Raw genomic sequence first — 25,662 nt, forward strand, 5'->3', positions numbered from 1 at the left:
GGATCAATCCCTGGTAAAAAAAAAAAAAAAAAAAGCACAGTGGCAGAGCAGCAAGGGCTATAGCATAAAGTGGAACACTGTTATAATTCCTTCTTCCTCTCAGGCCTCACTCATGGAATGGAAGCTCCACTCTCGGTGTGGCATCGTTGAGTATATTGGGACCTGATCATCCTTGCATGGGTTGTAATCCATGTGTGGTCCACTCTGATAGAGTCAAGCTGAGAAGACCCAAAGCTACTCTTTCCTTTTACAGGTACTTAGCTCCTATAATAGGGGTGTTACTCTGAGAATATTGTGCCATTGTCCCCTGGTCCCAGCTCTAGAATCAAGGCTCAGAGATTTTGTCTTTGAAGAGAAGCAAGCCATAAAACAAAGAACTCTGAATTTCATGACTTTGTTTGCAATAAAAAATGGAAAAGTTCAAGGCTAAGGGTAGTCTCAAAAACAGTGAAAGTCTAGTGGAAAGCAATTGCCCCAAGACATTGTTAAGAACAATAGAGCAGTCAGCCAGTAATTCTGGAGTTAGACAGGTAGGCTTGTCAGGGAAAGAGACAAAGGGAGCTCTGTCAAACCAATGTCAGCCCAGGGTGACTATGGTCCTACTCAAGTCTGCAGTCCTGAAGGAATAACATCAAAGGTTTTACATTGCACTGGGGGCAGGATAAACTTCACCAAAATAATCCAGCTAGTCAATAAACAGGCAATTGATAACAAACACTTGGAGAAGGGGGCCAATACCCAGAGTTGCTACAAAAAATGATGAGATATGCGAAGAAAAGGAAATTATGACCCATGTACACCAGAAAAAAGCAGGCAACAGAAACCGCCTGTGAGAGCATATCTCATATATATATATTTTTTTTTTTGGAAAATGGAAATCCTTGATAATATATTGCAACAACTCTTGGTATTGCCCCCCACCAAGTACTTGTTATTACTTGCTTCTTTGTTTAGTGACTGGCTGGATTATTTTAGATGAGGAATTTAACAAACACCTCAAGGCTGTGATTATAAAGAGATAGAAAGTACAAAGCACCAAATGGAGGATTCCACCTCTTGCGTCCCCTTCTTCCTCCAGGGAGAAGTCTTTTCTACTGTCCTTTAATAAAGCTTCTACTTTCCACTCTAAAAAAAAAAAGAACCAAATGGAAATTCTGGAATTGAGAATTACAATAACTGAGATGAAAAGTTCAATAGAGGGCTGACCAGTAGTTTGAATGGCAAAGTGAATTTTCTGATAAGTCAATTGAGATAACCTAATTTAAGAAGCAGAAAAAAAGAAGAATGAAGAAAAATGAAAAGTTCTTCAGGCTGAAAGCAAATGTCTCTAGACAGTAATTCAAATCATAAATTTCAAAAAATAAATAATATTAACAAAGTACACTGGTGAAGATAATTATGCAGCTACAAAAGACCAGATTAGAGCATATTTATTTTCTTTAACTGATTTAAAAAGCAATCACATAAAATAATATGTATATAATATATTGTGTATAATATATTGTATATATAATATATACAAGTGTAATATATTTTCAAAAAATAAAGGGAGTGGATGTGAGCAATGTCATACTGAATTAAGGAAATGACCCTGGATAGTAACTTGAAACCACAGGAACAAATGAAGATGACTAGAAATGGCAAATGAAAAGGTCAATATTATTTATTATTCTCTTGGCTTCTTTAAAGTACATAAGATCATACGGAATATTAATTATGTCAATGTATTCTTGGATTTATAGAATTTATTGATTTAATATGTATATCAATAATACCATAAAAAGGACAAGTTAATAGCTCAGTGTCTCAATGAATTAACATAAATTAGAGATTGTTTTTGATGAGATATGGTATAAGCCCTACAGAAACCACTAAAGAAGTAAATCAAGAAAATATAGTGAAAAAATAAAGGAATTAAAATGCTGCTTGAGAAAATATTCACTTACTGCAAAAGGAAGTAGTAAAGGATGAATATAAGAGCAAAAAGGACATGTGAGGGGGCTGGGGTTGTGGCTCAGTGGTAGAACATTTGCCTAGCATGTGTGAGGCACTGGGTTCAATCCCCAGCACCACATAAAAATAAAAACAAGTAAGTAAAGGTATTGTGTCCATCCACAACTAAAAAAATCTTTTAAAAAAAAGGACATGTTAGATATAGGAAACAAAAAGTAAAATAGCAGAGGAAAATTAACTGTATCAGGAATAATATTAAATGCAAACAAAAGACAGATTATCTGACTGAATTAATAAACAAAATCCAACTATAGGTGTCTCAAGGAGACATACTTTAGAGTCAAAGATAAAAATTCATGGAGCATACACCTGCACTACAAGCTACTCAGGAGGCTGAGGTAGAAGAATTGCAAGTTCAAGGCCAGCCTGAGCTACTTAGTGAGACTGTGTCTCAATATAAAAAATAAAAAAGGGCTGGGGATGTAGGTCAATTGTAGAGCACCCCTGGGTTCCATCACCAATAAACAAACAAACAAAAAAGGATGGCAAAAGATAAACCATAGAGACAGCAACCACAAGAAAGCTGGATTAGCTAGACTAACGTCTGAAAATGAGTATGTTAAAACTAAAAAAAATGCTACTAGAGATAAAGAGGAACAATCCGTCCAGAAGATAATCAAGATAGTAATACTGGCATAAGCATGGACATATAGATCAATGGGATCAAATTGAGTACTGAAATATATATATATATATCTGCTTGTTGGCAAGAGTACCAACACAGGTCACTGGGGAAAAGGCACAGTCCTGTTAATAAATGGTGCTAAGAGCTAAAACCATAAAACTTTTGGACAAAAGAAACAAAGGAATAAGTCTTCATGACCTTTGTTTCTGCAATTGGTTCTTACTTGACACTGAAAGCACAAGCATCAAATGACTTAATTAGAAACACTTGGAGGATAATAAGCATTATTTCTGGGTGTGTGTGTGTGTGACAGGTTGTTTCCAAAGGAGGTTGATGTGTTAGTAATTGTACTGAGTAGGGAAGATCCACCCTCAATGTGGGTGGGTACTCTCCCATCAGCTGGGGCCTGGGTAGAACAAAAAGGGGAGAAAAAGATTTTTCTGTCTGACTCTTCTGGAGCTAGGACACTCTTTTCCTCCTGCCCTTGGATATCAGAACCCAGGCTGTCCAGCCTTGGGATTCTAGAACTTATACTAGCAAACCCCCAGGCGCTCAGACCTTTGGCTGCAGACTAATTGCACCATTGACTTCTTTTCTGGGTCTTAGGCTTTTGGACTTGGACTGAGCCATGTTACCAGCATTCCAGGGTCTCCAGCTTACAAATGGCTTGTTGTGGGACTTCTAAGCCTCCTCAGTTCCTTAATAAATCTTCTTATCTATCTATCTATCTATCTATCCACCTGTCTACCTACCTATCCATCCTATTGGTTCTATTGGTATTGGTTCTTCTCTGGAGAACCTAGTCTAATACATCTCTCATATTGCAGCAACCCTAGCTCATGTTTATTTTTTATTTTTATTTACTTTTGGTACCTGAGATTGAACCCAGGGGTGTTTAACCACTGAGAAACACTTCCCCCAGCCCTTTTTATTTTGAGCGAATCTTGCTAAGTTACTGAGGCTGGCTTTGAACTCGAGATCCTCCTGCCTCAGCCTCCAGAGCCACTGGGATTACAGGCATGCGCCATCAGGGTTCTCATACTTAACTTTTTAAGTTTTATTTCTTTTGTATTGTTTAGCTTATGCTTGTGACATGACAGAAATGTTTCCAGTGAGAGTGAAGAAACACAGTCTTATGAGTACCAGACCTGTTTTATTTCCCCAAGTAAGTAGTAATGCTGACTCAGAGTTAAGTGATGAGGATATAAGCATTATGTCTTTATGAGAGGAGATTCAAAGTCACATTTTCAAAAGTGTGGATACAGGGCTGGGGTTGTAACTCAGTGGCAGAGTGCTTACCTAGCATGTGTGAGGTACTGGGTTCCATCCTCAGTACCACATAAAAAATAAATAAATAAACAAAATAAAGGTATTGTGTCCATCTACAACTAAAAACATTAAAAAATAAAAAAGTATAGATACATAGAGTAGATTATAGATAATAGAATAATTGTGGTCACTTTGTAAATAATTTATCATATAATATTACAACCATTCATTTTATACCTGTGCACCCTTAGAAAGAACCATTTTCTATCTATCATTAGTTAATCAAAATAGATAAATTATATTCTTCTTCATCCAAATTTGAGAGATGGATCTAAGTGCCAAGAAGTGTATTAAGTTCTGATTCTTCCTTATTTATAGGTACACATATTAGGTCATCTAAAACCACTTTCCTTACTTGTACTTTGGTTTGGCCATGCTTACTAGCTTTTATCATTTATTGATTCTTGGTATTAATTCTTGTTCTATAGGAGTCTTATTACGGAAGTTGGGGCCTAATCTGACATGATAGAGATTTAGGTCTACTTTTTCTTCTAATAGACACAGTGTCTCTGTTTAATTCCTAGGTCCTTGATCCACTTTGAGTTGAGTTTTGTGCATGGTCAGAGATAGGGGTTTGCATATGGATTTCCAATTTTCCCAGCACCATTTGTTGAAGAGGCTATCTTTTCTCCAATATACATTTTTGGCACCTTTGTCAAATATAAGATAACTGTAATTATATGGGCTAGTCTCTGTGTCCTCTATTCTGTATCATTGGTCTACCAGTCTATTTTGGTGCCAATACCATGCTGTTTTTGATACTATTGCTCTGTGGTATTGTTTAAGGTTTGGTATAGTGATGCCATCTGCTTCACTCTTCTTGCTAAGGATTTAACTATTAACTATTTAACTATGACTATTCTGAGTCTCTTATTTTTCCAGATGAACTTCATGACTTTTTCTATTTCTATAAGGAATGTCATTGGGATTTTGATTGGAATTGTATTAAATCTGTATAGCGCTTTTGGTAGTATGGTCATTTTAACAATATTAATTCTGCCTATCCAAGAACAAGGGAGATCTTTCCATCTTCTAAGGTCTTCTTTAATTTCTTTCTTTAGCGTTCTGTAGTTTTCATTGTAGAGTTCACCTCTTTCATTGGATTAATTCCCAAGTATTTTTTTTTTGATGCTACTATAAATGGGGTAGTTTTCCTCATTTCCCTTTCAGAGGATTTGTCATTGATATACAGAAATGCCTTTGATTTATGGGTGTTGATTTTGTATCCTGCTACTTTGCTGAATTCATTTACCAGTTCTAGAAGTTTTCTGGTGGAATTTTTTGGGTCTACTAGGTATAGAATCATATTATCAGCAAATAGTGCTAATTGGAGTTCTTCTTTACCTATCCATATCCCTTTAATTTCTTTCATCTAATTGCTCTGGCCAGTGTTTCAAGAATTATGTTAAATAGAAGTGGTGAAAGAGGGAATCCCTGTCTTGTTGCAGTTTTTAGAGGGAATGCCTTCAATTTTTCTCCATTTAGAATGATGTTGGCCTGGGGCTTAGCATAGAGAGCTTTTATGATGTTAAGATATGTTCCTGTTATCCCTAGTTTTTCTAGTGTTTTGAACATAAACGTGTGCTATATTTTGTTGAAAGCTTTTTCTGCATCTATTGAGATGATCATATGGTTCTTAACTTTAAGTCTATTGATGTGATGAATTACATTTATTGATTTCTGTATATTGAACCAAATTTGCATCCCTGGAATGAACCCCACTTGATTATGGTGTACTATATTTTTGATATGTTTTTGTATTCTATTTGCCATACATTTATTGAGAATTTTTGCATCTATGTTCACTAGAGATATTTGTCTGAAGTTTTCTTTCTTTAATGTGCTTTGCCTGGTTTTGGAATCAGGGTGATATTGGCCTCATAGAATGAGTTTGGAATTACTCCTTTTTTTCTATTTCCTGAAATAAATTGAAGAGTACTGGTATTAGTTATTATTTAAAGGTCTTGTAGAACTCAGGTGTGTGTCCATCCAGTCCTGGGCTTTTCTTGGTTGGTAGACTTTTGATGTCGTCTGTTAGTTCTTTACTTGAAATTGATCTGTTTAAAGTGTATATCATCCTGATTCAGTCTGGGCAAATTATATGACTCTAGAAATTTGTCAATACCTTCAATATTTTCTATTTTACTGGAGTACAAGTTTTCAAAATAATTTCTAATTATCTTCTGTATTTCTGTAGTGTCTGTTGTGATATTTCCTTTTTCATTACATAATGTTAGTAATTTGAGTTTTCTCTCTCCTTCTCTTCATTAGCATGGCTAAGGGCCTATCAAGTTTATTTATTTTTTCAAAGAACCAATTTTTTGTTTTGTCAATTTTTTCAATTGTTTCTTTTGTTTTAATTTCATCTCTCATTTCAATTATTTCCTAACTTCTATTTCTTTTGGTGTAGATTTGTTCTTTTTCTAGGACTTTGAAATATAATCTTAAGTCATTTATTTGTTGACTTTTTCATCTTTTAAGGAATGAACTCCAGGCAATGAACTTTTCTTCTTAGAACTGCCTTCATAGTGTTCCAGAGATTTCAATATGTTGTATCTGTGTTCTAAACATTTTTTAATCTCCTCCTTGATATCTTCTGCAACCCATTGTTTATTCAGTAGCATATTATTTAGTTTCCAGGTGTTGGAGTAGCTTTTATTTCTTATTTTATCATTGATTTCTAATTTCATTCCATATGATCTGATATAATGCAGGGTAGTATTTTATATTTGCTAAGAGTTGCTTTGTGGCATAATATTTGGTCTATTTTAGAGAAGGATCCATGTGCTGCTGAGAAGAAAGTGTATTCACTTGTTGAAGGATGAAATATTCTATATATGTCAGTTAAGTCTAAGTTATTGATTGTATTATTGAGTAGTGAAAGAAGTGTGTTAAGGTCACTCAAAATTATTGTGTTGTGGTCTATCTGACTCTTTAGCTTGAGAAGAGTTTGTTTGATGAACGTAGATGCTCCATTGTTGGGGCATATATATTTATAATTGTTATGTCTTGTTGGTGTACGGTTCCCTTGAGCAGTATATAGTGTCCTTCTTTATCCCTTTTGATTGACTTTAGCTTGAGGTCTACTTTACTTGATATGAGGATGGAAATTTCTGCTTGCTTCCACAGTCCATGTGAGTGGTATGATTTTTCCTAACCTTTCACCTTCAGTCTATGGATGTCTTTTCCTATGAGATGAGTCTCTTGGAGGCAGCATATTGTTGGGTCTTTTTTTTATCCAATCTGCTAGTCTGTCTTTTAATTGGTGAGTTTAGGTCATTAACATTCAGGGTTATTATTGGATGATTTGTATTCCCAGCCATTTTTATTTATTTTTGGTATTTAACTTGACTTGGTTTCCCCTCTGATTAGTTTTTTCTTTAGTGTAATCTCTTCCTCTGCTGATTTTCATCATTGTTTTTCATTTCCTCTTCATGTTTATTTTGTTTTAATTTTTTTTTACTTTTTTGTTTTAGTTTCATCCTGGTTTTGGAATCAGGCTGATATTGGCCTCATAGAATGAGTTTGGAATTACTCCTCTTTTTCTATTTCCTGAAATAAATTGAAGAGTATGGAATATTTTGCCAAGGATGTTCTGTAGTGCAGGCTTTCTAGTTGTAAATTCTTTTAACTTTTGTTTATCATGGAAGGTTTTTATTTTATCATCAAGTCTAAAGCTTAGTTTTGCTGGATATAAGATTCTTGGTTGGCATCCATTTTCTTTCAGAGCTTGGTATATGTTGTTCCATGATCTCCCGGCTTTGAGGGTCGTGGTTGACAAATCTGCTTAGATAGGAACTGGTTTCCCCCTATACCTGATCTGATTCCTCTCTCTTGCAGCTTTTAAGATTCTATCCTTATTCTGTATGCTAGGCATTTTCATTATAATGTGCCTTGGTGTAGATCTGTTGTAATTTTGCTCATTCGGTGTCCTGTAAGCCTCTTGTATTTGATGTTCCAATTTATTCTTCACATCTGGGAAATTTTCTGATATTATCTCATTGAAGAGATTGTGCATTCCTTTGGTTTGAAACTCTGTGTCTTCCTCTATCCCAATAACTCTTAAATTTGGTCTTTTGATGCTGTCACATAATTCTTGGATGTTCTGTTCATGGTTTCTTACTATCTTCACTGGGTGGTCAGCTTTATTATCTAGATTGTATACTTTGTCTTCATTATCTGATGTTCTTTCTTCCAAGCGATCTAGTCTGTTGGTTATGCTTTCTTTTGAGTTTTTTATTTGGTTTATTGTTTCCTTCATTTCAAGGATTTTTTTTTTCAGAGTCTCTATGTCTTTCTTGAAGTAATCTTTTGCTACCTGTATTTGCTCTCTTACCTCTTTGTTGGAGTGATCAGTTTTTGCCTGTATTTGCTCATTTAGGTCATTCTTTAATTCACAGATCATTTTAATTATGAACCTTCTGAACTCCTTCTCTGACATTTCATCAACTTTGCTGTCCATGGGTTCTGTTATTATAGTGTCCTGGTTTGTTTGGGGGCACTAAACATGTTGTCTATGTGTTTTTTCATGTTGTCTATGTGTCTTCCTTTCTTGTAGTGTGGATTTGAGATATTACAGTTTGTACCCTATATTCTTGTAGTACCCATGCATATTGTCTGTACCTCACCTTGATGTTGGGCTCCCAGGCCCTGCTGGTGTCCCTCAATGTATGCTACTGCAACTAAAGATGGTGGCAGCAATAGCCGAGGTAACTCGAGATAATAGTTGAGGTGCCCCAAGAAGGATGCAGTGTCTTACAGAGATGGGTCTGAAAGGGTGGGCTTTATACTGACTTTGGGATGCCTACTCTGAGATGCAGCTGCTTCTAGGCCCTGTCTTTTGTCAAAAAGCAGGGGCTACCTCATCGGGAATGCTATGGTGGTGTCTGCAGTATCCCAGGATGAAGTGGGTTAGGCTAGGGCTCCAGGTGGGAGGGGGTGAACTTGGACCTACCCTGGGCCTGGATCCCACGTATGTCCGTTGTGGTCTTCTGGCCAGAAGAGGTGGTCCTGTGCCAGAGCCTGAGCTCCTGCGGGTGTCTGCTGGTGGCAGGACAGACCTGGATCTACTATGAGCCTGGGTCCCACACACAGGGTCGGTGTGGGAGGATGTGGGCCGGGGCTGGGCCCTCCCCAGCCCTTTTTAATTATTTATTTTTTTTGAGACAGGGTCTTGCTAAGTTGCTTAAAGCTAGCTCAGTACCTATTCTTGTGTCAATCCTCAGGTTCAATGTCAGAGGATATTCCTTGATTATCCCTGTAACTTATATCCCTTCACTGTATCTTAAAGTAACTTCTTTTTTTAAATGTATATGTGTGGTTCTCAATTGAGGATAATTTCACGTTTTGACATTTAACAATATCTGGTGATACATTATTATGCCAAGGACAGCATTAAAGAATGATCTAGTCTAAACTGTCAGTAATACTGAGTTGATCAACTCTGCTTTAGTTCATATACAATGAATTAGATATATAGATGTGTTTGGATATTCAACATCTGTCTTTTCTAGTAGACTTTATAATCCATAGGCATGAGATAATGTCTATTTTGTTTACACTTAGTATCTAGTATCTCAGTGCCTGATGCCAGTTAGATGGACAATAAATATTTGTTAAATAAAGGTTGAAATAATGGGCAGGAGGAAAGAAGAAAGGGAAAGCCCTTTGTAAGGAAGGTATACAAACATTTCAGGGTATAGGAGATACTGTCAATGTCCTGCCTGTACTTCATACAGCCTGTGCCATTTAAGTGCATATTTTCCTGACTTTCAAATGTCGGAACCTGTATTTCTTTGTATGAGGCCTTTTACTAGGTCAACAAAGCCCACTCTGTCTAAGAATATGACATCCCAAAATGATGGGGCATTGTCTGCCTCTGGAAGGTCTATTTTCTACAGCATTCCCTGAAGTTCTTCAGTAACATTAGTCTGTTTAATAATAAGCACTTTGTTAGCCTCCTTCTTTTCTCTGTCTCAATTCCTCACTCCCCTGCCAGAGTTTCCTGGAACAGTTCACGTGGTAGGCTGAATAATGACGCCCCCCAGATGTCTAGATTCTTGCTCTTATAAATGATACCACATGCGGCAAAAGAATTCAGAGGTACAGTTAAAGTTGTTGAGATGGGAGAAATGTTCTACAATCAGATAGAACCTAAATGTAATCACACATGTCCACATAAAAGGGAGGTCCAGGTATATTTGATGCAGAAGGAAATATGGCCACTGAAGCAAGATGCTAATGATTCTGGCTGTGAATTATAGCATCCATAGAAAACTAGTGTATCTTTTGGTACTGGATATGCGTTACTGCTCTAAGAAATATCTAAAACTACACAAGTACTTTTGGAATTGAATAATGGCTGAGCACAGTAAAGAAAGCCAATATTGTCTTAGAGAATTCCTAAACTATCATACCCAGACAATTGATACATGAATATATGAATCTGATAGGTGTTGTGGGTAAAGGCTTAGAAGGAAATCAGGAACAAAATATTGGAAATTGAAGAGGGGACGGGTGTCCTGTCAGTGTTTGGCCCATACTAGTGCACAGAAATCTTAGCTGAATTGTACCCAACAGTTATGTGAAAAGTAGAACTTGAAAGTGGTGAATTTGGATATTTAACTGAGTAACTTTCCAAACAAAATATCAAAGTGTTGAAGACATGGACTCTTTCTCCCCTCACAACCCCCGCTTGCTGCTTATAGTAAAATGTTAGAAGAAGAACATAAAAATGAGGGAAGAATTGTTAAGCAGAAAGGAACCAGGATTTGATCCTATGATAAAGTCTCAGCCTATCCACATTCTAAAAGACATCGAAATGAAAGGATTCACTGTCAGGAAAGCATCCTCTGGAGATGAAATCAAGGGTATGACTAGACATCCTTTTGCTAGTGCCCTTGAGGAAATCGAAAGGTCAAAGTATTCAGCCAGGTATGGTGATGCACACCTGTAATCTCAGCCATTTGGGAGGCTGAGGCAGGAGGATCACAAGTTTGAGGCCACTCTTAGCAACTTAGCAAGGCCCTAAGCAAATTAGTGAGACCCTATCTCAAAATAAAAAGTAAAACGGGCTGGGAGTGTGGCTTAGTGGTTAAGTGCTCCTGGGTTTAATCCCCACTATCAATAAATAAATAAATAAGAAAAATATAAAAAGACCAAAGTATTCAGTCACAGAGGATGAATGAAGAGATGTGGGGTGTGCTTCTCAACAGAAGCAAAGAATAGAGATGGAATTTTCCATGAAGGATCTATGAAGGAACCTCCCGTCCAATGCCATGAATTCCCATGACTTGCAGGGAAGACCTGTAAATTTTTGAGAATGTTATATCAGCAGAAACAATGCTAGCTTATATTGAAAGGAACCAATGGAGGATTCAATGAATGGAGGCTCTGAGGCTCCCAAAATTTAGCAAGGATAAAGGCTGATAAGACTACACAGGTGGGGCGGAGGTTGTGACTCAAGTGGTAGAGCGCTTGCTTAGCATTGTGAGGCACTGGGTTTGTACTAAGTGTACTAAGCATGGGGTACACTCCTCATCACTGTTGAGAGCCACAGCCAAAGGAGCCCCAGCAAACTTCCAGCTGCCAGCAAACTTCTAGCTGCCAACTGATTGGCTCCTCTGCGGTGATGCTCATTGGGCTGTTTCCCCGCCCTTTCAGACTTCGGAGCTGCTCATTGGGGGACTTTTTTTTGGCTCTGCCCATGGGACCCAGCCAATCAGCCTCAAGAGCAGGAGGAGTTGGGGAGGTGGAGAGGCTTGTGGGAAGCTGGTGGTGGCAGTTGGGCTCTGAAGGTTTTTCCTGAGGAGCTGAGTGGTTTGGTGTGTGTGTTCTAAAAATAAAGTTCATTTCTTTTGACAAGTGGCTCCTGAATTGTGCCCAGCCAGACTGCGGCAATCACCACATAAAAAGAAAAGTAAAATAAAGGTATTGTGTCCATCTACAACCAAAAAAAAAAAAAAAAAAAAAAAAACTACACAGGTCCAGCCGTGTACAGGTGGAGCATGCCTGTAATCCCAGCTGCTCGGGAGGCTGAGGCAGAAGGATGGCAAGTTCAAAGCCAGCCTCAGCAACAGCTAGGCGCTAAGCAACTCAGTGAGACCCTGTCTCTAAATAAAATATAAAATAGGTCTGGGGATGGGGCTCAGTGGCTCAGTTTCCCTGAGTTCAAATCCCTGGTACCAAAAAAAAGAACAGAGGTGCTAAACCGTGTGGCCATTCACTTAAGGGAAAGAAGATAACTTTGGAGGCAGATCTTAGTGCCTGAAGGCCAGAGCTATAGCCCCATGTGAAGTTATATGGTCTGTAGGATCAGAGGAAAGAGTCTTATGCCACAGAAGATTATGGCCAGGCCTTGAAACCTAATGGAGTTTTACACAGTTGAGTTTTTAAATTGCTTGGATTGGAGATTCCTTTCTTCCCTCTACTTTCTCCCTTTTTGAATGGGAAAGTTAATGGCTATAAATGAGCCAAAGCATAAGAAAAAAAAAAGCAGCTGGGCATGGTAGCACCTGCCTGTAATCTCAGTGACTTGGGAGGCTGAGACAGGAGGATCATAAGTTCAAGGCCAGCCTTCGAAACTTAGTGAGGCCCTAAGCAACCTAGTGAGACCCTGTCTCAAAATAAAAAATAAAAAGGACCAGGAGTGTGGCTCAGTAGATAAGCGACCCTGGGTTCAATCCCTGGTACCAAAAAATAAAAATCAAATAAAACAAAAATAAATTTAAAAAGCAGAAACACAAGATTAATGGAGAAGAAAATTAAAATGGAAGATTAAAAAAAAGAAGCAACATCTCTTGGTACCTTGGTGTTACCTAGGAAAGTCAAGAAAGATACATCTGGACTAAAACTAAGCATGGGGTACACTTCTCTATCAGCAATGTTTACCTGGCTCTGAGATGGGTATACATTTTTTTTTTCAAACAGGATAAAATAATGACCCTCATAGAGACATGGAATGAGCATGTATTAAAAGAGAAAGATGGTGATGAAAGAGAATCCAGAAAAATAGACATAAGAATACTGATCAGGCATGTTTAATGTGTAGATACAGGAAACTAAGAGAAGGTTGTAAAAGCCCTCAAAGAGAATAAAAAGGCTAGAATCAGATAACCTGGAGTGGTATCCTATAAGCAGGGCAACATTTTCCACTGAAGCACACATTTATTTCTACAGTATTAAGAATTCCCTAAAAATCATTAGAATGACCAGGTTCCTGTGATACGCATTTCTAGCCTGAGGCCTCCTAAGGGCCTGGTGGGCAGCCATGACACTTTAAAGCCAAGGATGTCACAAAGACTGTGACTAACCAATGAGGGACAGGAATTGGGGATATAATGGGCAGGAATGAGTGCTGGTGTCTTCAGAGACCCAGCCCACCTGTTGAATCAAGCAGAGCTGACCCAAGCCAAACCCAGAAACCATCATGTCAAGGAAAGAGAGCTCCTGTAGAAAGAGCCATCACACTGAAGACCTTGCTTCTAGACCTGAGATTCAGATACCTGTGAGCTACGTGTACCACCTTCTGCGGGAAGAGCAATACACCCCATTTATATGTTCCTCAATGACCCATTTCTTCCTCACCATGCTTGATCGCCTTACCGACTACATCCTGGAGCTGGCAGGCTCTGAGGCCAGGACACCACAAACCACCCCTCAACTTGGGAAGAAAGAAGATCATAACTGTGAGCCCCCTCGTGTCTTCAACAATGTGTCCTTCTCTTTGTTCGATGAGATGCCTGGACCCAGGAGGAATGGCTGAAAAATGCGTTGAGGAGCCCAGCCTCAGAACCTCGGCTGGAGTCACGTCTCACAGCCGAGGAAGCCCCAATTTTGTCATCAACAAATGTTATTAAAGAATGTAAATCCATTTCAATGGTTCTGACTCGGTTTCTGTCATGTTGAGTTGGAGGGGTTTGTGAGGCACCCAGGAGGGGTTATCCCAAAGAGGGTTGGAGGGGTGGCAGTGAGGGTCATTGTGGGGTGTTTGAACCAGTGATTTCAGGGGAGCAGTTTCTAATGGAGACAGGGCGGTCCTTGGGGGGGGGGAGCTGGCTGGGGTAGGAGGCAGAGAAGCTGTCCTTGTGGGCCCTGAACAAGGAGGACCCTGGGAGGCCAGGGGGTTGGCTGGGGCCTTCCCAGGCATGTGGGGTTCCCAGCAGGAAGCTGGTAACTGGGGAGGAGCTGAAAACCATGACTGAGGTGGGGAAGGCTTTCTTCACAGTAGAGAAAGTCTGAAGTCAGAAGGTGGCAGTGGTGGGAGTGGGGGGAGATGGTGGCACACCATTGGCATGAACTTAATGGGATGGGCTTAACATCATATGTTATTTATGTATCATCTCATTCTAAAAAATGACTTATGGTGTGGATTATTTGCTAGTGTAGTGAATATAATTTTCTCTCTCCTTTTATAGACATTGGCCTTGATATCTAAAACCTATGAGCTCACTTAAGCAGTTCTTAAGTGTTATTAATTATTAATGGACAGGCTTACTTATGAATGTATTACATTTATAATATGATCATCTATCCTAGTTTTGGATTAAAATCGTAATCATCAGAGTGATATTTGATAGAAGAGGAAAGAAATATCAGTGGCCAAATACATGCTTTAAGAGGTTTAAGAATAACCTATGTAGCCAGGTACAGTGGCAAATTCCTGTAATCCCAGAGGCTCTGGAGGCTGAGGCAGGAGGATCGTGAGTTTGAAACCAGCCTGGGCAATTGGCAAGGCCCTAAGCAATGTTAGCAAGACGCTGTCTCAAAACAGAAAAAGGGCTAGGGAATGACTCAGTGGTTAAGCGCCCCTGGGTTCAATCCCCAGTACCAAAAAAAGAAAAGGAATAAGCTCTGTAATTCTGTTCTGAGTAGTGGACACAGAAGTACATAATACTTTGTAAATTTCATGCTCTATACTAAGTTTTAAAGTTGTGGTGTCAATTTTAATAATCTATCCCATTGTCTGTGAGTGTTCATATTGAGGTTTTCACTGATCATCGGGTTCTCAAGAGACTGCTGGCCTTTCACAGAGGGCTGCTCAGAAGCTACCAAGTTCACTTCCCAAAAAGAATCAGGAGACCCAGATTTCAGATCCCCGTGCACCACTTTCTGGCCACATAATCTTGGACATTCATTTTTTCCTTCTGAGCAGCAGTTTGGTCATGTATGAGATGAGGCATAAGAGTCCCTCAATCTTGGGTTTTTCTAAATATTTCCACTCGTTTGGGAGACAGTCATTCTGAGACCTTCTGGTACCATCCCAAAGTCTGATTACTTCATTCCTGTGGGTGTGTGCTCAAGGACAGATAGCTCTGCCTAGAGTGGGGAAGAATGGTACCCTGTTTCCCCTGAGATTAGGGAAGGGGAGAGACTAGGGTGGAGCAGAGACAGAGGAAGTAAAAGAAACATGTCCATTTTAAAAACAAGTGGTAGTGGCAGAGCAGCAAGGGCTATATTCGAAGCATAAAGTGGGTCACTGTTATATTTCCCCATTGTCAATTTCTACATTCCATTTCTATGGAAAAATGGGCGACAACATCTCTAAGCTGCTTCCTGCTAAAAGAAGGTGAAATTTGGGGAAGTAACCCAAAGTCCTTGCTGTGTATCAGGTGAGACAGGGACAGTTAAGGGTATTCAGCAACAGAGCAGTCCAGAGGTCCACAGTGGCAGATGGCAGGTGGACAAAGCATACATAGGGCAGGGATCATGCTAAGATAACAATAAACAGGACAGCAAAGCATTACTTTTTTGTAAACAATCAGCACAAAAGCAATTGGTATTTTGGCTAGTCTCTGGAAATTAGGAAGACAGTAACTCATAAGCATATTAGTGAAAAACTATCAATTTACCAATCAATATAGGAGATTAGGAAGATTTGTAGGTCTATGAGGTCAAGCTCAAATTAATTCAGGACAAATTTGAGGCTCTTGAGTTCTTTATGATCATTATTATTAGGCACTCCCACCATCTCTCCCACTGGAGAGCTCACCAGTGGTGTCCTCTCCACAAGCCCAAATCAAGGGAAAGCTTCCTCACCATCTTCACTCCCAATTTGCAGAATGCACAAAAGGCCTAAACTTGGTGGTCTCATGCCTTCCCAAGGGCTGATTCCTGCTCTGACCTCTTTTCTTCCTGAGAATAGGTTTCCTTGTACTTTTGGAAGGGGCATTTGGCAGGGTGCTAGATTAGGATGATGACTACTCTGTGCCATGTGCCATGTGGAGCTGCAGCTCACAGAGAACAAGTGAATTACAACTCCAGTAGAGAACACGTGAAAGATAGCCTTTGAATCCCTCTTTAAAAGCCCCCTGTTCCTGCTGATGGGCAGAATCACAGCCTCTGGGACAGAAAACCCCCGTGTTTCTCCTTTGCTAGCAAAGCAATAAACTTTTTTTCTTTTTTTCTCAAAATAATAATAGTAATAACAATAAAGTCCAAGCTTTTGCATGATCTAAAAATCTTAGAATTAAAAAAATCTTTAAAGTGACATACTATAAAACTTCTTTACTATGATTCAATTAATAAAACATGAATTTATATTTCTCATAATGTTTTATTTGTTTATTATGGTATTAGAGATTGAACCCAGGGACACGTTGCCACTGAGTTAGATCTCCAGTCCTTCTTATTTTTTTTTTTGAGACAGAGTTTCACTAAGTTTCACTAAATTGCTGGCCTTGTGATCTTTCTGCCTTTGCCACCAACTCAGGTTGCTGGGATTACAGATGTGCACCACCACACCCAGCATCCCATAATCTTAAAGATCAAAAAGATGTAATGCCAATTAAGTGATTAGCAGAAATTCATAATTTTGGAAAAACACACCTAAATAGCATAAAAATGTATGGTTTTATTAGACCTGGTGCTGATAAATAAGAGCAGATATAGGTTTGTTTCATTAAACCTAAACTATCTTGTTTATCAAAGACTTACATAAATTATGTGCATTTGAATTTAGACGGTTGTGAGCTGGTTTCTGAGAGAATATATATTGTTTAAATCTATCAAGTTTAAAGTTATTATAGTTCAATTTTCTTATTAAAGTGAATTTTTGAAATATTTAATTTATATAACCAGTTATATATCTACATATGCAAATCAGAACAGAGCTTCATGAATTTGAGAAACTTAATAATCTGTCAAAACCATCCAGAGGTAGGAAAATTTAAAATACATAATCAGAGGTATCAAAATGCATAAATGCATTCTACTGTCATGTATAGCTAATTAAAACAAATAAGGACATTTAAAAATATATATTTCTGAATGGCAGAGACATGGAGGCACAGAGAAATAGAGTTTATAGCTTCAGCTCTGCAATTCAATCATGGGTCAAATGAAAAAAAGCAACAGCAAAATTTCCTGGTCCAGATACAAAAAAAATTGTTGTCCCAGAGGGTATGCATTTCTTAATTGATCTGACCTTAAAATAGACAAATAGATAAATAACAAAACTGACAAACCAAATACACTGTGTGTCTCACCCAGCAAAGACTAGATTTCTATAAATCATTTACAGAGATCTCCAGATGGTCAGAACCTAAAACCAGATTTCCAACCATTTTGTCAATGAAGAGAATAACTTATTAGCCATTTGAGACCAAAAACTAGACATATAAAATGAGTAGGAAGGAAAATGAAATGAAAAATTCAACATTGAAATTATACCTAGAAAAAACAAAACTGACAGAGTTCTGTTGTGCTTTGGATACACCTAGAACAGGCAAGAAAAGACACTCTTGGGCCTTACTGAGCCTGAGGATACATCTCTGTTACTAAAGTTTCTAGGTGAATCTACTGGGAATATCAGTAGGCCTCAAATACAGTTTAAATGGTATTTTCAAACAGAGTAAAATCATGGTACTCGTGCAGATATGAAATGGAAATATTCTGAAAGACTCTTCTTAACTCATGAGGGAATTGACAGATATTATACGCAGTTCAAAAAAGAATCCAAAAAACAGACATTGAAATGTTTGTCATGGGGGATAGAGCTCAGTTGGTAGAGTGCTTGCCTCACATGCCCAGGCCCTGGGTTCAATTCCCAGCACAAAAAAAAAAAAAAAAAANAGTGGCAGGCCACGCTCTGGTTTCCTCTGTGCTCCCTGTGCCTGGTGCAGACTCACCCTCCCTGCCTCTGTGGAAACAGAAGCACTTGGCTTGGCCTTTGGCTAATTCCCAGGAGCAGCCTGAAGATGGAGACAGTGTCAGGGTTGTGCTTAAGGCTCCTTGGATGCTGTGCATGTAGAAACCCAAGAAGCCTTTCTTGTCACATAATGCCTGCAGGTCCTCACACTTACAGCAACCTCATGGTCAGGACGTCCACCCCACAAAGCTGTGATTCCATGTAGAGCCATGAAGCACTCCTTGGCCAAGTTCATCTCTTCCTGCACTGCTCATGCAAGTAGCAAGCAGGCCTCTCCCCAGCGACTGCAGGTGGAGGGTCCCCTTCAGCTGATCACATGGTAGGGACACCATTGCCCCCCTCTTCCCTGCAGTGAAACATCTCAGTGTCCAGGGCCTGGGTTTCTCCTAGTCCTGTGTCCTTTTGTGGAGAATGAGTGCCTCTAAGATGGGCAATATCAGGGAGTAGTCTGAGTCACACTCTGGTGTGTGAGGTGGCACTTGGAGTTTAAACCTGAATGAGCCCTTGCTGGTGGGCCCTCTACAGAGTCAAGGGGCTTAGAAGATCAGCAGGGACACTACTGTCCCTTTATGTATTATGCTCAGTTGTGTTTGTGGTGTTCACAGGAAACATGGGGACTCTGACCAGCATGGCAGCAGGCTAATCATCATGCCAAATGCCCCTTCCACGTGTGCAAAGAAATGTATACTCGGGAAGAAAAGGGGTGCAGTGAGAACTACTGCCCTTGAGAAGGCATGAGACTACCCAGGTTTAAGCCTCTTGTGCCTTTTTGAACAATGGGTGGGTGATGTGAGGAAACCTTCCCTGTAGCTCGGATCCTGTGGAGAGAGAATGCTAAAACCTGACCGAAGAGAGGCTACCAGTCAGGTCTGTGGTCACGTCACTGTCAGGACCTGCCAGGGTCTGACACAGGCCAACACAGCAGAAATTATCATCCGTGACAATGGATGAGCCCAAGAGTCAAGTCTTGAGGGGAATTTAGAATAATATTGCCATTGCCTGGGGAAATGATGCCTTTTGAAGCCCCAGGTCCCCTTACCTCCATGACAGATCCTGAAGGATATGACCAGAATCTGACAGTCTGAAACTTTGAAAAGGGCCTCTCTTACTCCCAAAAGATGATTCTAAAAAGAGCAATCCTTCTACTGAATTCCAATATACTGTTATGTAATTCACAAATCACAAAGTGCCCAGGTCACATTCCTATCCAGCTTCATCAGGAATACAGTGTTATTTTAGAAAGAAAATTAATTGGCTATCCACATTTAAAAATCAACATGTTTTTGGCCAGGGATGTAGCACAGTGGTAATATGCTCGCTTGGTAAGAGTGAGGCCCTGGATTTGATCCTCACCACTGCAAAAAAATTAATAAAAATTAAAATAACAAACTGAATAAATCAAAATCTAAAAATAATTTAAAGATCTAAATTTAAAAACGCTAAAAAAATCAAACAAAATCAAAAATCTCAATTTGAAAATCTTAATTTGTGACTTCTCTTGGGAAATCACAGGGCCTGGGCATGTACATGGCTCACATCAGACAGAAATGATTAGCTGCTGCCCCATTAAAACTATCCTCTGTTGGTTGTAGCCCATACCCTTCCCTCTTGTATCCCATTGTTAACTCTGCTTATTTATAGTACCTGCACAGCTCCAAATACTACTTGAATTCATTATTCCTGCTGGAAGTTAAATCTAAAGCCATGATGTTCAGAAATATTCTTATTTAACCAATTAATAAAGTTACATTCTCCTCAAACTGTCTCTGATATAAGACTGGTATTTTCTGTGTTTCTCGTTCTATCCAATTGTTGACAGATATGTGATCCTATTGTGCATGACTAATATAAAGGACATCTTTGAATCATCACTAGAGTTCAACAGCACCCAGACTGGTGTACATTCTCCCCAACAAGAAGATTCCACTTACTTAAATATGTGACAATCTCAGATTTCTATAAAGTTTCCTAAATGGTGTTGCTCAATTCCCATACTTGTTGGAGTCAATCTTACTTGTTGTTGATGCTCGTTCCTGTAGTGTATCCTGAGAAAAATGCTTTGAGATAGAACGTGTTAAATGTTCCCCTTTGGGAAAAAAGAATTCCAAGTCTTCAATACTGAGGTATTAGTATTTCTCAGATTTCTGCCTTTTTTTTTTTTTCTTTTTTTGGTACCTGGGATGGAACCCAACGGTGCTGTACCACTGAGATACATTCCCAACCTTTTATATACATGTATATTCAGTTGTAGATGGACACAACACTTTTTATTTTGTTTTTATTTATTTATTTTATGTGATGCTGGGGGTCGAACCCAGTGCCTCACATATGCTAGGCAAGCGCTGTATCACTGAGCCACAACCCGGCCATTCCCGGCCCTTTTCATCTTTTGAGATAGGGTCTTGCTAAATTGCCGAGACTGGCCTCAAACTTTTGATCCTCCTGCCTCAACCTCTGAACTTTTGTATACTGCTTTTGTGACCGTGGACAAATCCTGAAATTATTTTTCATAACATTGGAATATTCAATTTACTTTCTTGTACTGTTTTAGGACTGTGATTTTAAATAGAACAAAAGTCAGTGAATAGGGTCTGCATTTAATATTCTTTTAGTGTTTGTCCTTTGAAGTCCTTCAAGGAAGTAAAAGATTGGTTTCTCTTAATATTCTAGAATAACTGGGGATGAAATGTCTCTAAACTTCTTCTGTTAAAGCAAAATGTACCAAAGAAGGCAGGTTTGATATTGTGATTGTGAGATATTTGAGTTCTAAAATGTAGGATGAAAGGAATCTACCAACTCAACTCTGGGCGGGGCGGTCTTCATGACAGGAAGAGTCAAAATAGTGAAAGGAGAGGGAGAATACTACGCTCTGTTCTTGCAGTCTGATTTACCTGGGTTTCCATCAGCCTTCCAGGTTTTAAAATGAGGTTGAAAAGTATTTCAAAGATCTACTCAAGATATACGATTTGCCATGTTAAGCTTCTCAGTTAAGCTTTCTGGAAATTCTAACTATCCACTGACATGGTCGTAAAGGTGGTTATATGATAACATGAGAAGCTTGTGTTCAAGAGTCTATTCTCTGAAGTACTTGAGGTCCTGTCCTTTTTCTTGAATTCTGAGACTGGACTTTTTTGAAGACTTTTTTTTTTTTTTTTTTTTTTTTTTTGGTACTGGGAATTGAACTCAAGAGCACTCAACCACTGAGCCACATCCCCAGCCCTATTTTGTATTTTATCTAGAGTCAGGGTCTTGCTGAGTTGCTTAACACCTCATTTTTGCTGAAGCTGTTTAATTCGTGATCCTCCTGCCTCAGCCTCCTGAGCTGCTGGAATTACAGGTGTGCACCACTGCACCTGGCTGAAGACAAATTTTTTGAAGACAAAATTTCTGTCTTGCAGCTGATTGTAGGATTTCAGGGAAGCATCAATATATATCAAAAACTCTCTGGAGTTGACAGAAATGTAAAATGCTTGTGGTTCACTTATTCCAGGTAAAATAATATTTAATTGCCACAAGTAAAAATTCTGTGGGATAACAACAATAATAATATAACTGAAGAATATAAGGAGAAAAGGAGAAGAATATAAAGCCACAAAGAGTTTTTGTCAAAGTATCTATAAACAAAATGATTTAGCCTATTTTCTGTTAAGTATGGATGAGTGCTAAGCCTCTGTATTTGAATGAGCCTCCAGAGATAAATTTGATATGCTTCTTTAGTTGAAAAGTAATGACCTAGAAAATGCTAGATGCAAACTAAAATAGTCAGATTGCAACCAAACATTTAGAAATAAAAACTGAAATTATGCTTTATAACACTATAGTGTTATTGAATAATATGAGGGAAAGTCCTTCCAGGACTCTGATAAATAAAAACATAAAATTGACAGTGAGATTCTAACACTTATATAGATTCTTCCCTTACAAGACAGACTTTCTAAAATATTTCTGTTAATAATATTTTCCCTCCCCTAATTTTAACATAACACAATGTTTACACATATCAAGTAGCACATTGTACCCCAGGAATATGTACAATTGGTATGTGTCAACCATAAATAAGGTAAATTTTAAAAAAATTTAACACAATGCAGACTGATAACCTCTTTGGATTAGAAAAATTTTTTTTCCTTGTACAACTCAGAAGTATCATCATCAATGGACAGTAAATTTTTGTTATTTTCCAAGGACTGATGGGAAATTTTAAAAGATGTCTTGAGTGAAAAATATATTTCAATGCATTATTTTATTTTTCATTTTAAGATTCTGTTAGGGAAAGATAAAAATAAAATTGCCAGGATTTAAGTAGGATTGTAAAAACCTGAGAATGTGCATGGTTGTAGCTCAGTTATCTGTTTCTCAAAGTGGTACTGCAATAAATATTTAAATAAACACTAAAGTAGTAACTTATTTTCTTTCATTTAAAGATAGAAATCTGGGGCATATTAAAGTGAGAATGTGTTGCAAGTCATTCTATTGCAATATGTAATCTGTACTTTGGGGGCAGATTGTAAAGAAAATAACCTATAGAAACTGAGGTTGGACTCCCTGACATCCAGGATTATCAGTGTATAAATTTGTGTGCTTTTTAAGCCACCAAGGTTTTAGCAATTTACTTAAGCAATGTAGGAAATGAATACATTTGCAAAGTTATCTTGTACAATATATTATTAAAATCAAATCCATTCTCTAATAAAACTTAGTCTTTTTCCAGAGCAAATCAAATTTTTATGTTGAATTCAAGATCCAAAATGATACTTAATTCTAAAGAAATCACAAGCTGTTTTTGAAAATTTATGCATTAGCTAATGAAAATTGAGTCAGCTTTGACAATTTTAATACAAATTTGTACTCTTTTTCAAATTCTGTTCTGTGAACTTTCCAAATCTTTTGATACCTGCTCAATTTTGTCTTTTGCCAGTCTCTTTCCTCTTGTGGGACAAAAAGCCATTTTGCTTCAGAACAGAAAAATTTTACTTTTTCTCTTAGTAAAACATAAACCTTATCTGGAGACTCCTTAGTAGAATTTCATTAACACATACAAATTATAACATTTAAGCCAAGCAACTTCTATTTCATGGAGAAAACTAGAGGTAGATAATTGTGTACTGTTTGTGATTTTTCTCAGATAGCTCATGAATATATCTAACTCAGTTTCATTCAGCTACATGCATTTCTTTGAGTTTTTGTTTGTTTGGTTTGATTTTTGCCAAGGGGTGGAGGGTACTCAGGATTGAACCCAGGAATGCTCTAGCACTGAGCTACATTCACAATCCTATTTATTTATTTATTGATACTGGGGATTGAACCTAGGAGTGCTTAACCACTGGGCCACATCCCCAGCCCTTTTTATTTTTTATTTTGAGACAAGGTCTTACTAAATTGATGAGGCTGACTTTGAACTCAAAGTCCTCCTGCCTCAGCCTCCTGAGTCCTTTTCATTTTTAAAAGTTCTAAATTCCTGCAGTGTTTCAACTTTTAAGTGATGAAGACATTCGTTGAATGTTCGAAAAAGAATTCAAATTGTTTAAGCAAATTTATGATATTCACATCTTAAACTTGTTGTAGAAACAATTCTAGATCATTTTATTAGTAAAACTGTATAATTTTAGGAAAAATACACCCAAGAAACATAAAAATATGTGATTGCATTACACTTAGTATTGATAAATTAGGAAAGACATTATTATTTTCATAAAATCTGTATTAGGGTTCTCCAGAGAAACAGAACCCATAGGATATATACATTTCTGGTTATATATATTTGGAGATTATATATATTTGGAGATTATATATATATATATATATATATATATATATATAGATATATAGATATATAGATATATAGATATAGATATGTGTGTGTAAATATATATATTTACACACACACATATATAATCATACACACACACATACATATATATGAAGAGCTTTATTATTGAAATTGTCTTACTTAGTTGTGGAGGCCAAGAAGTTCTACAACCTGAAAGCTTGAAACCCTGGAAATTTGAAGGTATAATTCAGTCTGTGTCTATAGGCCCTCAAACCAGGAATGCCTATGTATGAGGCCAGGAGAAGATGTGTTGAGAGCCATCTGTGGGCTGTGTGTGGACTGCATGGTGCATCACTGCCTAGTGAATAGGATAATCTAGTGTCTGGAACTTCCGGTGGACATTTCCTCTGGCTGACTTCCTAGACACATGGTGAGCCCTACTCAAGCTCTGCCCAAGGTCCCGCACAGCACCAGAGATGGGGTGACCTGCTGTAGCCTCATAGCCCCTCTGAGATGGGTGTAACCTGCCAAGATACCAGTCAATCTGCTGACTGCAAGATGTCACAAAGCAAGATTCCACCTCTGAAACCTTACCCCTGCCTCTGATGTTCCCCCTTAACTAAACCACAGGAGCCATTTTCTAGTTGTCCAGCTCCAGCTCCTGTTGGACTGGACCTATCAGGGCTTCATCTTTAAAACTATCCTTTCTCTTTGTCTTTTGTTCTTCTCTAATTATTCTAGACTTTAATTTCTCAGGAGGCTTATCCCTCTGAGCAGGCAAGAATTCCCTTTATCACCCCCATGATAAAGATGGATGTCCCAGCTTAGAGAGACTGAATTCTCCCTCTACCACCTTCTTGTTCTATTTGGGCCCTCCATGGATTGGATGATGCATAGTCACATTGGTTAGGGCAATCTTTACTCAGTTTCCTGATTCAAAGACTAATCTCTCCTAGAAGCACCCAGAAATAATGTTTTACCAGCTGTCGGGGGATCCCTTAGCCCATGCAAGTTGACAGACAACGTTAACCATCAAAAAACACAAAATATGGCGGTGCCGGTATTTAGAGCGCAACCGCTGACAGGCCAGGTCGCCTTCGCTCGCCTCTGCGCCTGCTCTGCGCCTGCTCCTTGGCCTGCTGTTTTCACCTCGCCGGCGCAGGCTGAGCTCGCCCCCCGCCCGCCCCGCCCCGCCCGCAGACAGGTCAGAGACCAAGAACAGCCCGGAGTATGCTTCATTCTTCGCGGTCATGGGCGCTTCGTCCTCCATGATCTTCAGCGCCCTGGGTGCCGCCTATGGCACGGCCAAGAGTGGCACCGGCATCGCAGCCATGTCAGTCATGAGGCCGGAGCTGATCATGAAGTCCATCATCCCAGTGGTCATGGCTGGGATCATCGCCATCTACGGCCTGGTGGTGGCAGTCCTCATCGCCAACTCCCTGAATGATGGTATTAGCCTCTACAGGTGAGTGTGGGGAGTGCCATGCCTGGTACTGTCTTGCCTTGGTAGGCAGGCTGCTAACGGCCCTATATCTTTTCTCTCCTCCAGGAGTTTCCTCCAGCTTGGTGCAGGCTTGAGCGTGGGCCTGAGTGGCCTGGCAGCTGGCTTTGCCATTGGCATTGTGGGGGACGCCGGTGTTCGGGGCACTGCCCAGCAGCCCCGGCTGTTTGTTGGCATGATCCTGATCCTCATCTTCGCTGAGGTGCTTGGCCTCTACGGTCTCATCGTGGCCCTCATACTTTCCACAAAGTAGCCCCTCAAGCTCACCAGCCACAGAA

The 25,662-nt window shown here is 38.9% G+C and overlaps 3 protein-coding genes across 3 annotated transcripts in view; all 3 read left to right on the plus strand.

Annotated features, from left to right (window-relative positions):
• Window positions 1–25,662, plus strand: part of Sytl5 (synaptotagmin like 5) — a 224,669-nt gene that overhangs the window by 70,653 nt on the left and 128,354 nt on the right. The window lies entirely within an intron of this gene.
• On the plus strand, window positions 12,643–13,886 carry LOC107144193 (huntingtin-interacting protein M). The gene has a single exon (XM_048796541.1). It carries the CDS (start codon window positions 13,395–13,397, stop codon window positions 13,728–13,730), a length of 336 nt encoding a protein of 111 aa, XP_048652498.1. The 5' UTR covers window positions 12,643–13,394; the 3' UTR covers window positions 13,731–13,886.
• On the plus strand, window positions 24,916–25,662 carry LOC107144362 (V-type proton ATPase 16 kDa proteolipid subunit c). The gene is made up of 2 exons (XM_015488175.2): window positions 24,916–25,348; window positions 25,433–25,662. The coding sequence occupies exons 1-2, from the start codon at window positions 25,134–25,136 to the stop codon at window positions 25,635–25,637; spliced, it is 420 nt and encodes a 139-aa protein (XP_015343661.1). The 5' UTR covers window positions 24,916–25,133; the 3' UTR covers window positions 25,638–25,662.

The sequence above is a fragment of the Marmota marmota genome, unplaced genomic scaffold, assembly GCF_001458135.2.
Source record: "Marmota marmota marmota unplaced genomic scaffold, marMar, whole genome shotgun sequence".
NCBI classification, from domain to species: Eukaryota; Metazoa; Chordata; class Mammalia; order Rodentia; family Sciuridae; genus Marmota; species Marmota marmota.